General features: G+C 41.0%; 2 protein-coding genes across 3 annotated transcripts in view; one reads left to right on the top strand and one right to left on the bottom strand.

Annotated features, from left to right (window-relative positions):
- LOC134457490 (uncharacterized) overlaps positions 1–950 on the bottom strand; it is a 69,775-nt gene extending 68,825 nt beyond the window's left edge. The window contains exons 1-2 of the mRNA XM_063209498.1: positions 732–950; positions 152–187 (exon numbers count right to left, since the gene is read on the bottom strand). Coding sequence (XP_063065568.1) covers positions 152–187; positions 732–762 — 67 coding nt within the window. The 5' untranslated portion in view covers positions 763–950. The remainder of the gene's footprint in view (positions 1–151; positions 188–731) is intronic.
- Positions 951–2,202: 1,252 nt separating this feature from the next.
- On the top strand, positions 2,203–13,673 carry dnase1l1 (deoxyribonuclease I-like 1). 2 transcript variants are annotated; one of them, XM_063209342.1, is made up of 9 exons: positions 2,203–2,702; positions 3,691–3,871; positions 4,200–4,288; positions 4,666–4,752; positions 6,235–6,347; positions 6,920–7,032; positions 7,506–7,663; positions 8,179–8,275; positions 12,374–13,673. In XM_063209342.1, exons 2-9 carry the CDS (start codon positions 3,710–3,712, stop codon positions 12,584–12,586), a joined length of 1,032 nt encoding a protein of 343 aa, XP_063065412.1. In that variant the 5' UTR covers positions 2,203–2,702; positions 3,691–3,709; the 3' UTR covers positions 12,587–13,673. The 2 variants fall into 2 exon arrangements, with proteins under 2 accessions (XP_063065412.1, XP_063065413.1); XM_063209343.1 differs by lacking the exon at positions 12,374–13,673 and adding an exon at positions 9,856–11,608.
- Positions 13,674–14,200: the final 527 nt, after the last annotated feature.

Genomic DNA, 14,200 nt, shown 5'->3' with positions numbered 1-14,200 from the left:
GATTTAACTGTTATCTAAACCTTTCCTCCCAGAAAAGAGAACATCTGAACAGTTGCTGACAATATTTTGAAGAAGAGTATTTCTAGAATAGGACTATAGGCACAAGATGACAAGTACATTGGTACATAAATAATAAATGGGGTTTAGTTACTTTCTCTTGTCAGCCATGGGTAACTGGCAGCAATCACTGTTGAGGAACAAAAACAGGAAGGCACAATTATAACACTGCTGCGAAATAAAAATCAAATAATATCAGTAATAAAACATGACAATTGCTTATTTTCATTATTGTTCGGGATACTGAGCATCTATATACAGTAGCATAGGTACGGACGGGTTTTCCTCGAGTGATTTTGTTTCAAGTGTTCCAGCTACAAAACTCAATACATCCTGATCAAATCGACTAATTGAAGCTTTGAAATGTACACAACAAAGACCGATATTTCATTTCAGTTTTACCTAATTATTACTTTGACATTAAATTTATATTTGGCCGTTTCTAGGCAATTGAATGACAACTCTGAAACTATCAAACATCATGTTTTTCCCACATTATTGATCGTACAGAGGGCAACATTATGGTACAAATACGATAATTATCATACATCTGCAACACTGCCATTCCCATTCCTGCAGAATGAGACTCTATCCCATCAAGCTCCCATTTATGACATTTAAAAACGGATCCCCTTACTGAAGTCACCCCATAACAGAATACATGTCATACTTACAAATAATCAGATACAGCTCCTTGAGCAGCATTGTGATGATGGCTCTTTCTCTTACCAGTGTAAAAAAAATGTTACACTTGAATGACAAGCTCACTGGGATAATATCCGACACACCTTTCCAACTACAGAGGTGTGTAAAATGGTGTGTTTTGAACTTCCTTCACTGAGCAGAGAAGAAGAGGTGAGTGGTGAAGAGGTTAGTTAGTGACCACTGACCTGCCTGTGCGGCGGAGGAATGTCCAGCAGAGTGGGCAGTACAGTATTGCACAATGTAACTTTCTCCCTGTAACACACACACACACACACACACACACACACACACACACACACACACACACACACACACACACACACACACACACACACACACACACACACACACCCATGCACTGTCTAGTATGCCCGCTACACACATTCTCTTACATTCCGCCCACACACAATCTCTTTCTCATTCTGCCTATTCCTGAAAAATAAACTGACAGAAAGAAAGAGGTATGAGAGAGAGAGAGAGAGAGATGTAGCTGTTGTGTAGAGCAAAATAACAGTGATCCTCATCAAATATCCTTGGTCATGATGAATACCATGTTTCCATGACCCTTAGACACTAAGGAAAAGGCCTGTATAAAGGCCATAATAAAACCAGTGGTGTTTTTCACCTGAACCAGAAGGAATAGGTTTATTACCTCTTATGCAGCTTTAGTAGATACCCAATAGAGGGAGAGGAACGTTTTTAAAGTATTTTTGGTGCGTATTGGATAGTTTCTCAACGGGGGCTCCACAGGGAGGAAGCGGTTGCAAATGGGGGGCATTAATCTATTTTATTTGTTAATTCTACATTGTAGTATTAATACGCACATAATATGTTGGAAAATGCAGGGAATTAATTAAGAACATTTTTTAAAAATCGGGGGGTGGGAGTCCAGACCCCCTTGAAAATGAAGTGTCCCATATTTTTTTCATTGATAGTTGGCAACCCTAGGTCAAGGGAACGTTTGTTCAAAATAGGTTCAGAAATGCAGGACAATGAAGACAGACAGAGGTTTGGGGAAAGGTTGGGAAATGACCCAGGCTGGGAATCAAACCCAGGTCCCCATGGGCATGCAGCCCACATAGGCTACATCCACATTAGCGTGCTGCGCCACAGCACCCTACGATAACTTGGTCAGTTATTGTCAAGAATTATGATAGTGCAGTGGTAAGTGCTTCTCAACCTTTTTTCAACAAACGCCCCCTTGAGCTCTTCATAAGCCTGCCAACACCTCCCTTAGAAATACTGTAATGCCCCCGAATTGCAACTGTATCCTTCTCAATGCCCCCTCTAGGGCTCCCTAACATTCCCTGGGGGGCTGTAGAGCCCCCGTTGAGAAGCACTATAGGTGCTGTAAGCAGGAGATAACCACTATGCACTGCAAAGATAAGTAGGCCTTTTCCATACTGAGCAGGCGGCTACGCAGCTGAGATCCAGATCTCAAGGCCAAGACACTCAGAAGACAGTGACTCAGTCCTTTTAGGGAAGTGTGATACTGTATGTTTTAGCTCTTATGACATGATTATAAACTATTTATGTGTGCAGTTGTGGTCTTCATGATCCCTATTACTCATAATAGCACCGTTAATGCTGACTCTGAGTGTCTGTCTCCAATTTGTCACAAATTAGCATCAGTTTTACAACACTTGAGGGATAATTGTTTGGTGTGTGTTGAGTTTCAGCTGTGGTCCACACCCGAAACCATTAACGTTGTCTTCCGTTTTCAGTTGTTCTGCTGGAATGGCCACTGACTTGGCTGGATAACAACTGTGGTCTACTTTTAGAAACAGAAGTTTCCCCACCCCTCCCTCTGACAGGACGTGGAGTAGAAGAGGGGAAGGCGGAGCCTGGGAGCCAACTGAGGCCAGATCAACCAGGAAGCGGGCAGCTCAAAAACACAACATTTTACACCTCAAGCTCAACACTGGTCCCTTCGGAGAGAGGTAACGTAGATAGATAAGCCTACATTTCCCTTTACTAACATGTTGCTTATGTACAGTGAGGAAATAGAATAGTTTTTCCATCAGTCTTACCCCAGCTTGCTTTTTCTGCCGTTGGAAGTGGAAAACCTGAGTGGTTTTGGAGACAAACATAGCTGTCAGAGCTGTTATAAGTGTTTGATTGCATTCAAAGATCAGCGAGACCAAAGAAGAGAATTATGAAGTTGTACTCTATCAAATGTGGATCATACCTTGTACTTGTTGCTACTGTAGTTGATTTAATATGTACATGTTTTTTTGTTATTTAAGGTGTATTTGGATTCTTTGGTATGTTGGAATGTGTTAGGCTATATTCATGTGAAACTCCAGTACACACAGGAGATTAAGTTCACATGTCAGGGCATCTCTCCTGTGAGGAATGCAGTATTGATCTAAACATTGATACGTTTTGGCTTGATGACAGTCCTCGACTACACCATCATAGAGCTTTGGTGATTTATGTCTTTTCCAACTATGTTTCATCTAACAGTGCCTTATATGGCATCGCAGGGCTTAATATCCCATCAACCTCAAAAGCCATCAGTCTAATTGATGAGTTGGAATAACTGGAACTGAACTGAGTTATGAATGCCAAACATTACAACAGTTTTTGAATTTTGACTGACTCACACCTGAATGTAATATTTTACACTGACACAACACGGCTCAGCGTGTGCCATGACCTTTGGAATGGCTACAGAGTTTAAGATCAGCAGCTTAAAAATCCACAACCTTAGTCAGTAATGTTCAGGACACTTGTCACGTCAGGCTCTGGTTGAGTGGGGTTGCCATACCCCTGACATGCATTCACTTCATGCATTCACTATGTCCTTCAGCTTACTGTGTTTCAATTACAGAAAAGACTCGGTTTCCTAATGGTCAAGCACTTACACATGTCTGAAGTCTGTCCAAAATGTTTTTTTTTAATATTATTTTTAATCTCTTTTCACAGTTCTTTGCACAGATCCAGCATGCCTGTGACTGCCAGTAACCATGTTAGACCCTGCATCAGGCTCGCACTTTTTGCAAGCCTCCTTTGTCCAGTTTTAACCTTCAAGATATGTGCCTTCAACGTCCGGAGCTTTGGAGACTCCAAATCCTCTGATGCCGAGGTCATGAAAACACTGGTTCGGGTGAGTTTCCAAGAAAGTGATGTATTTCTGTACATTTTGTTGTTTTTATTTAATCTGAATACAGAAAAAATAATCATAAGGTTTGGTTATATTCAGTTTTGTAAAGATGGCATTAATGATTATTTTTCTGGCCTCCGTCTAGTTAAACTTTCAGCTTTTGCTGACACCTGATAATTATCTGATTTTGATAATAAAGAAGTGAAACTTCTCATGTAAAGGGAACAGAATGCAGTACATGAAACTGACAGAAAAAAGAAAGTTTTAAACAGCTGTGTTACAGTAAAAAAAAAAAAAGAAAGAAAAAAGCTCCTGTGCAATGTTTGCTTAGACGGTGTCTAGGTGCGATATTGCCTTGCTTCAGGAAGTGAAGGATCGAAAGGGGAAAGCCGTGCCTCTGCTGCTGGAGGCATTGAATAGGTACAGTATTACCCCATCCACAGCCACCCACAAACAAAGGCCCCGAGGAGCCACAAGGCACACACGATGCTCCATAAATCAGTTACAGTGGAAAAAAAGCACACAGACCACATTATGTTCAGGCTCTTTTGTTTACGAACTGAAAACAAGAACTGAAACAAGAACTGAAACAAGAACAGTTGTAGTGAAGTGTGAGCTAATTTATGGAAATAATGACGCTCAGATTGCTTCTCTGTATCTGGTTCAAGTTCTTGTATTTCGGCACATTGATGTGAACTCAGTCAGATTCAAATAAACTCAGTTGTAGTGAAATGGTGAAAAGATTTACAGAAATAATGGCGTTGCATTGAGCTTGCTTCTCTGGTCCTCCCCCTCAGGTATAACACCCATTATACGTACGACTACGTGGCCAGCGAGCGGCTTGGGAGGACCTCCTATCAGGAGCAGTATGTCTTCATGTACAGGTGAGTCAGTAGGCTAGTGCTGCGCACATCCAAGACACAGGAGCATGACAAAAGGTCAGAATACTGTGAAAATAAAGATGAATGTCCGCACACTGCTCCCGTGTTGCTTTTTTTATTCTTTTCAAGTGAGCGCTTTCGAGCTAGTCGTCATCAGTCTGATGAAGAGCGATTAGCTAGAAAGCGCTCTCTTGAAAAAATAAACAAAGCAAAATGGGAGCAGTGTGCGGACATTCATCTTTATTTTCATGTACAGGTGAGCAAACACAAGATGATTTCAATGTCAGCATTCATCACTGATTCTTGAAAGTTTGGCAAAAACACGTCCCACTGATAGAAGTGGTGATATTGTTGAAAATCAACTGCATTTTCATGAACAGAACAAAAAATCCAGGTATTGATCAGGGGTCTATTACACATATGTACATTTGTTTAATTAAAGGTTTAATTGTAATTTTATAATATTGCACTACTGCATACTTTAAAGAAGAAAAATCTGCATTCACAAGCTACGTCTCATTATTTATTATATTTATAGATTACCACCATGTCCACAAGCAGACGTGTTTCAGCTCTTAAGCCATCATCAGTGCGCACTGAGAGCCGAAACACGTCTGCTTGTTGTGGACATGGTGGTAATCTATAAATAAATAATGAGAAGTATGTTGTGAGTGCGGATTTTTCTTCTTTAAGTTGATACCTTTTATCGCGCACCCAGTCATTCATTTTTCCCCAGAAGTTGAGCAAACTTGAGTTGACAAACTTGAAGACTACAGCACACTTTCCCACCCACTATAAAACCTGTTGTCCTAACCATGGACATACAGTAACTATCTCAATTGGAAAAAGGAAAATAACTCACTGATGAGATTGAATATTATTGAACGTGTTGATGTAGTTACACAGAACTGCATCCAGTGCGTTAAGAACAATATTTACTATTATTTTCTGACTGCTCAAAATGTGTCCCACATATTTATACTGGATTACATCAATTAATACAATGGTTATAAAAAGTGGACTTTTTGTGACGTAAAATGGCAGAGAAATAATTTCACAACTATTTGCACACTTAACATAAACTATAATCTATACAATGCAATAGAAAAACATACACAAGGCTTTAAAGGGGAAGAACAGAAAATACAAAAGCTTAAATTAACATGGTTGTATAAATATGGACACCCTTAAACTAATGCTTTGTTGTAGCACATTTGACTTTTATTACAGCGCTCAGTCTTTTGGGTAAGACTCTACCAGTATGGCACATCCTGATGTAGCAATATTTGTCCACTTCTCTTTGCAAAACACTCCAAATCTGACTGGGCATCTCTAGGGCATCTTGCAAGGGCATCTCCAGTGCGTGTGTGTCATAGCTTGTGTTGTACAGTGTGCACAATGGCACCTTAAGTACTTCATATGGCTCAACATGCATTCTCGTAATGCTTGTGCATCATGCATTCTTGTAATCCTGGACTTTTACAGGACAGATACAGCCAGTGTCAAAAACCAGTATCAGTATCCTGACACACAGGAAGGGGACGAGGACGCTTTTGCCAGAGAGCCATTTGTGGTGTGGTTCAAGGCACCCAGGACAGGTCTGTGGAGCAGTGTCACCCTTGAAGCGATACTACACCATTTCTGAAAATAAGCTCATTTTACACCTCCCCTTGAGTTAAATAATTGATTTTACCAAGTAAAGGAAGGATGACTCGCTGCACTCTGGTATTCTTTGCTGGTAGTTTATTTGGTGAGCAACACGTTTTATTGTTGCTTCATCAGGTTCACTCCACAATTTCACAATTTATTTGACCTTTTTTGTGTTCTTTCAGCCTTTCTCACATTCTGGTGATGCTACTTCTAGTTCCAAGCTAGCAGTTATCACTGAATCAGCTCCTAGCTGGACCCATAAGACTCAGTTATATACGCTAGCTTGGAGGTCAAGTTTGCATGGCCAGGCTCAGAGAAGGGCTGGAAGTACAGGAGGAATATAAAACTCAATTATTTAACTCAAGGGGAGGTGTAAAATGAGCTTGTATCCAGAAATGATGCGGTATCGCTTGAAGAATTCTTGATAACAGGCCTCCTGATAAAGTTTGCAACTGAAATTCTGTGCAGAATGTTTGTCTATTTGGACACATCATTAATAGATTTTTTTTTGTTTTAACAGTTCTGGGGGACTTTGTCCTCATCCCACAGCACACATCTCCTTCTAATGCCACCAAAGAGATCGATGAGCTCTATGATGTCTTTGTGGATGTAAAACGGAGATGGCGAGTGAAGGTAAGTTAAGAAATTGTGAGTTGTCCATTTTTCATGTGTTGGTGTGTGCACTGCACCCCATTAGGATTTCTCTATTCATATCTACTTAAAGGTAGAGTATGTAGGATTGTGGCCACAGTCGGCATTGTAACTATGCTGTCCATTGCAACTATGCTGCCCATTCCCAATTTTGTACTAATTTTGTAACTAATACTTACTGGTCAGTAAAGTAGTTGACCAAAATACAGCACATTTTGCTGCTTAAGATGTATATGACTGGAAAATTCAAAATGGTGGACACTAAGAAGATCCGATTTGTTTATATATGAAACAGTCATAATGAATACTTAGAAATACTCATGAAAGACACAACATTTGTGAATGGGCAGCATACAGTATTCTGGAAATAAACTACTAAAATATTACATCCTCTATCTTAAACTCTGTTTCCATCAAGTCAATCATTGTTCTCTTTCATCTGGTCCACACAACAGAACGTGATGTTCCTGGGTGACTTTAACGCAGCGTGTGGCTACGTGGCCAAGAAGAACCGCAAGTTAATTCGCCTCTACACCGACCCCTCCTTCATCTGGCTCATCGGGGATGATGTGGACACCACAGTCAAGGAGTCAACCGACTGCGCCTACGACAGGTACTGCATTTTACATGATCCTCATTACGGACTGAAGAATTTATTTAGCCGTTTGGAGATGTTTACAGTATTTCTGAATATCTCATGTCCATTCAGCATAATGTCCAAATTATTGGATTGAGGTCAGTTCTCCCGTCTGTTGAATTGTCATTGGTTTGCAATGGTTATGATAACATGTATGTATAATACGGTCTTCATTTGTCATTACAACATGCAGTCCAGGGGTGTAAAGTATACCCCCGCAGCCCCCGCGAGGCAGGGGGGCCCATACGAGGCCGGGGGCCCACATGGGCCTTTGACTTGAAGAAACGGTCCCCCTCCACATGATATTAGGCCCTCTTTTTTCGTTCGGGGGCCCATTCTTGGTAGCTTGCAGGTGGGGCTGAAGAACTTGCGTTACACCAGTGATGCAGTCCTAGCAATTTTTATACTCATTTTCTATAGGGTTTAACTTGGTAAGAACTTTGTAAGTTGTACCTGACTGGTTAAACATATTGTCTTTGATTTTTCATCAGGATCGTCATCCATGGAGAAGACTTCGCTCGTGGAATTGTTCCATATTCTGCAGGTGCTTTCGACTTCGCTAAGGAGTATGGCCTCACCGAGGAGCAGGTGAGCATCATTTATTAAGATGCATAGTGACCAAAGTCAATATCAGTTATTAAGATTCATGGTGACCGAAGTAAATATCACAGTGCCAGACCATTTTCAACAGTGTGGGTGTTTTATCAACACCCACAGAAAAATGAATTCTATCTCTCTCTCAACATCACACTATAAAAAAACATAATGGGTGTGCTTAAGCAGCATTAGTACTGAACATAAGGACCCAAAATGATGCACCATTGGTATGAAATGCATGGTGACGTAAGTGCAGTATGGTGTAACTGTACCTTCACTGAACACCCAGTCAATCTGGTCTCGCTGTCATCAGGTCTTTATCCCATCCACATTCATGTTTTGTATTTTGTTGGATTAAATCTATTGTCTCTGCTGAGCCGATTTACCTAACATTTATACAAACACATAAACATACTCAGACGCAGACAGGCAAGCACACCAGTGTCACACCCTAGCCATGGACTCGGTTTCTCTGCTTGTCATGTCTGCATGAAGATTACGCATGTACTTTGTAATATGGAGCAAAATATCTGAATATGTATTTTAATGGAAATATGTACACTGATCCTTAACCTAGTACAATATCACTGCAGTGTCTACAGCTAAATCAGGTGTAGCAGTGATGGGCACGCTCAACTTCTAAAGTAAAATAAATAACTTAAAAATGGAGAAAAAACGCACTGACGATGGCTTATATGAGCCAAAGGGCGTCTGCTTGTGGACATGGTGCTGTAATAGATAATAAGACTCAGCTCGTGAGTGTGTTTTTTTTCCATTTTAAAACCAATCAACCATGAGGCTGAAAGACAAATCAAGTACAAATACCAATGTGCAAGGTTACTCATCTATAAAGCTTGGGAATATTTTTGTGCATGGCTTCAGATGTCAGGGTGTGATCATCACTCGTAGTCACATCTTCAGCATTAATGGACAATTTGCTGCTGTCATCAATCATGGTGGCGCTACTCCAATCTGCGTGGGAGACTGTTCGTTGGCCTGTCTGTGCCTGCATGCCGCATGAAGACATGGTGACATATTTGTTCCTCATACAAAGGTGGACAAACTGGATTGAGGAAATAAAAGTTCTGCCATGTACTGTATTCCTTCTGCCTGTGCTGGCAACAGTAGTGAATTCACAAACCAGCCTATCTGCATTAGGGTCAACTGCTTCAATGAATTGTCAGAACAAATACCGTACATGGCAGATCTTTTACTCTCAGGTCCAAGGATGTCCGACTCTGCCTGCCGCCATGTCATGAGGTTCTCTCCATTATCCTAACCTCCCGTCCTCCCTTGTGCTTGGTGCCTTGCACTGACTACAGAAGTTTAATTCAATATCTCGAAAAAGCGAAAAATCAAAAATTCAAAGGTTATTTTATCATTTGCAATCGGGATGTTGAATGGGGAAAAGCCCCCAAAAGGTTGTTGTGGCTAGGCTGACAGCGAGGAAACGTAATGTTCTCCACGGAGACATCAGGGGGCGTCAGCGAAGCGCGAGGCCACAAGCACAGGTGGAGGACGAGGACGGGAGTGTGGATAATGGACTGTACCCATGGTTGTTCTCCACGCAGGCTCTGGACGTCAGTGACCATTACCCTGTGGAGGTGGACCTGAAAGACCGGGGCCTGAGAGCTGCTGGGGGTGGGGCCCCCCACCTCCTCCTGGCCTGCCCCTGCCTGCTACTGGCCCTTCTGGTCAGCCTGCTCAGTGACTGAATGCGGGTCAGCCTTCTTGGCGACTGAGTGATTGCTGGAGAGACTGGCGTAAAGTACCCAAAGGAACTCTTTTGGTCAGATTTTGTGAAATCTTGATTTGCAACAGTGATGGTTGTCGGACAACAGATTTAAGAAAATTAAACTATTAATTAAATGATGTAAGCCACAAGTAAATGACTTAAATGACTTAAACCATACGGAAGATGCCACATACAGTATGACATTGCACTGAGGGGAATCGAGGGATACAATGGGATGGCATGGGTGTTATGGATGCTGGTCTTATGTCACAAGAGCTATTTTGCCTCAGGTTTTTAAATCATATCATAAAGATCCAAATACCTCTCTGACTTCATCTATGGACATTTTTGAGTGCAGATTATACTCAAATTACTTTGCATGAACTGCCTGTTGTCAAGAGCCTATTAATGTTATGAAGGTGTGGATTTGTGTTGTGTTGTATAGCAGATTTCTTCATTTTTAAATTTCATATTTTTGTGAATATGTTGTTACTGAACGTATCTTTTCACATGCAAGTGCATGTGGCAAATGCATATGTGAGTCAGATGCCTATGTTTTTTGGTAGCTTATTTGCACAAATTGTTTTGCTGACATTAGTAAGTTCTGACAAGAGAGTTATTTATTATTTGCATTATCTATCAATATTTAGGGTTGTGCATTTTGTCTTAACATTTTCAACAATGAATCACACTAGGAAGCCTTCTTACCTCCTATTGTTTCATTATTTTATAGCTGGAGAGAATATTAAACTTTAATCACTTTATTAGGATAACTAAATATAGTAACTGCCCAATATGATTTTGAAAAGCACTTTGAACCTCACTTCATTTTGTGTCTGCATTCATTAAGGCACATAGCAGATCCTTGCATTTTGTGACATCTTTATTTGCAAAAGTGATGGTTATCGGACAACTGATTTTTAAAAAAATATTTATTAATTTATTAAATAACGTAAGCCACAAGTAATTGACTTAAATCATGCGGAGATGCCACATATGACATGTAGTCCACTGTTGATATTGCTGTTTTTTATATAAAGATGACAATGAGATAAAATGTGATTGATATTCAGTATGCCATGTGTATGTGTAATATAATTATAATAGACCATGAGCTGTCATTAAGAATACATGTGTATCCATCTTTTATGCTTCGTATATTTTTTGCCATATGCCGATCTTAGCACAGATCATTCAGATCTGTGCAGATGTAGGCTGTTGCATTGCATGCCTCAACATACATCTTTCATGAGTTGGGTAACACCTCTGATGTATTAAATTGTCCTCAGTTTCTATTGCAAAACAACAAAAGTTTCTGATGAATTTTGTCATGTGGGGGGCCGCTGTGGCGCAGCGCGCTAAGCACCCCACATTTGAACTTCCATGCCCACGGGGACCCCGGTTTGAGTCCGGCCTGGGTCATTTCCCGGCCCTGCCCCATCTCTCTCTCCCAATCGTTTCCCGTCTCCTCTCATACTGTCCTGTAATAATAAAAAAGCCAAAAATACTTAAGAATTGTGTCATAATTTGGGCTATATTAGCAATTACCAGAGCTATTACTGTGTAGACCAGTGGTTTTCAAGGTGGGGGCCGTGGACCACTGGGGTGGGGGTCAAGCGGGTGCTGGGGGGCACGACAGGTTTGCAGGAAAAGTATTGCAAAAGAAGGTACATAATTGAATAAAATAAATGCCTAACTAAAAATAGGCTAGCATTCACATTAAGAACCCGATAATAAACTATTGCATCTCTGATGGAAGATCTACTCTGACTGTTTTAACATTTTCTTCTTTACAATGTATTTATTATGCTTCCTTTTGTCCTTTGATGGGTTTTGGGATGCATCAACTCCCATCGAGTTGTGAAATGGGGGGCACAAAAAAATAGTGTGACACGGCCCATGTCAGAGGGGCCTTGTCATGGTAGTTTGGTGTGTAGACTACCTGGAATGAGCAGCACTGGAAATGTTGGATGTTGTGCTGCCAGCCACAATAATAACTATCACATTATCACAAAAAAAGTCACACACACTGTTCATTCCACAAGGATATATGTAGAAATGACTTCTACCGAAATGTAATTGAAATCATTTGATTGTGTAATAGTCCGTGTGCAGGAGTTTCACTGTGGTGAAGAAATCTATCCAAGAAGTTAAGCAGTCCTTTTTTTAAAGCTTTTAATAGATGTATGACGTTGTTTAACTGTTAAATCAGTACTTAGATAATGTTTCATGTGAAGGATTTATCTTTACACTGTCAAAACATGTAATGTAAAAGACAAAACTTTTACATGTCTGAAATTTAAAACAATCTAAGTACCAACTCTGGTCTTAACGGTCCCTCTGTGTCCCTGTAGGCGGAGGCAGTGAGCGACCACATCCCTGTGGAGGTGAGGCTGCGTGTGGTGAGGGGTGCGGGCCGCAGGCGCCAGTCATCTTCCCTGCTCAGGGCCCCGGCCGCGTTCGCCAGTAGGCTCCTCAGGGGCCTCATCCAGACCTTCTCCAACTCCACCGACCCCACTGCTGCAACCACGGAGAGCCACAGCCACAACTACACCGCCAGCGCCTAACGTGCTCCCACTGCCCTGATGCTTAATAGTGGTCAAATGCAAAATAATCCTCATGGAAAAACTGCCGCTACTACTTTATTTGCACAAATGCCCAATTACAGCATAATGCAGTCCCTTTGCAATTTGCATTCCCATGTCCAAAATGCTGCGGTAAAAGTGTGCAGTAGGCTGTTACAAGGGATTTTGTTTTATTAGTTGTTTGCACCATGCTGTCATATTTGCTTCTAGCTTTTACTTTATTTTCTGTGCTTAGGCCTTTTGACACTGAGCACAGCTTTTAATTTTGCACATCAGCCCATATAAGCTCGTAGGTATGATTCTCAGGGAAGCAGTCTTTCTGTGCGTGTGCGTAAAGAGCCCTTGCTCCTATCTTGTTGCTGTCTTTTGCAATCTCATGTCTGGCTCACCATAAGTTTATTTCCTTCCCCTTTCCAAGTGCCCTATTGCCAGCCGTCCAATACACGTACAGGGGTGATAGTGAAAAAAAGTCCTGAGCCTGAACTTTTTTCCCTGCTCTAACGACAAGATACTGCATAGTGACGTACCGTAGGCCTATTTTGACACATTATTCAAACAGTTAATAGCCTGTGTATGACCATTATGCCTGATAGAAAACCCTGAACCTGTAACACTTTGAGATAAGAATAGCCTAATGGCTAATTACTATCAATGTTTTTATTTTTGCAAATCAGGCATGGAGCCTGAATACTATCAGCCCTGCACGTAGTGTTCTCACGCCTGTGGTAGTAAGTCAGTACAATTCTGTCACCGCTCCTCATTTCTGTGCATCAGTTGTTCCCAGACCTTTTCAGCAAATACATCTATTAACCATACAAGTGAATGAAATTGTGTTAGCTGTTAACCTGTGTATTTCCCATTTTATGCAATGTCCCTTTTGTTCGCAACCCCCGGAGGTCACGACCCCTAATTTGTGAACCACTGGTATAAGTCATGACTTAAATGGTTGGGACAGTGTTACAATTATGAGCAGTATTTTTCACCTTGGGTGAGTTATAAACCCCTCACCTTAGCGATAACATTTGTTTGCACTTTCATCGAAATAAATATTTCACATGCAACTAATGAACTATGAAGCCCATTATCTTACATCCACAAGCAGTGACTCTCACTTGCCCTTCCTCAGTGTTCTATGTCATGTTTTAACCCTTGTGAGGTGTTGGCATTTGTTATAGTTTGGGTCATTTCCCCTCAGGCATATTTATTTTTCTAAAAAAAAAAAAAAAAACCCTCATATTCACCATCGTTCCCTTCTTCCTACTTGTGAATTTCTGTGTATTGAGGGTGAGACAGTAAAGGTAAGCTAATTCAAAGATCTGATTGAGCCACTAGTGCTCTTCTCGCAGAAGGTTGCCAACATTGATGCAGAACTGGCAGACCAAACAATATTTGCTCTTTTCCCACATAAAATTCATCCTTGTCTACTCAATGTGTTGTATCAATTTAGAAAATACTGATGCATAATCCCCAAAATGGGTCAAAAAGTACCCCCCTTACTCGTGCTGTGCATCCGTCTCCATCCCAGTGATACTCCATGTAATATATTCCCCACGTACCCCTAGTTGAGAATCACGGTTTTACAAAACAAAATTTCAC

Source organism: Engraulis encrasicolus, chromosome 10, assembly GCF_034702125.1.
Source record: "Engraulis encrasicolus isolate BLACKSEA-1 chromosome 10, IST_EnEncr_1.0, whole genome shotgun sequence".
Classification (NCBI taxonomy): domain Eukaryota; kingdom Metazoa; phylum Chordata; class Actinopteri; order Clupeiformes; family Engraulidae; genus Engraulis; species Engraulis encrasicolus.
Note: the sequence above shows the minus strand (reverse complement) of the source record. Positions and strands in the feature narration are given on the sequence as shown.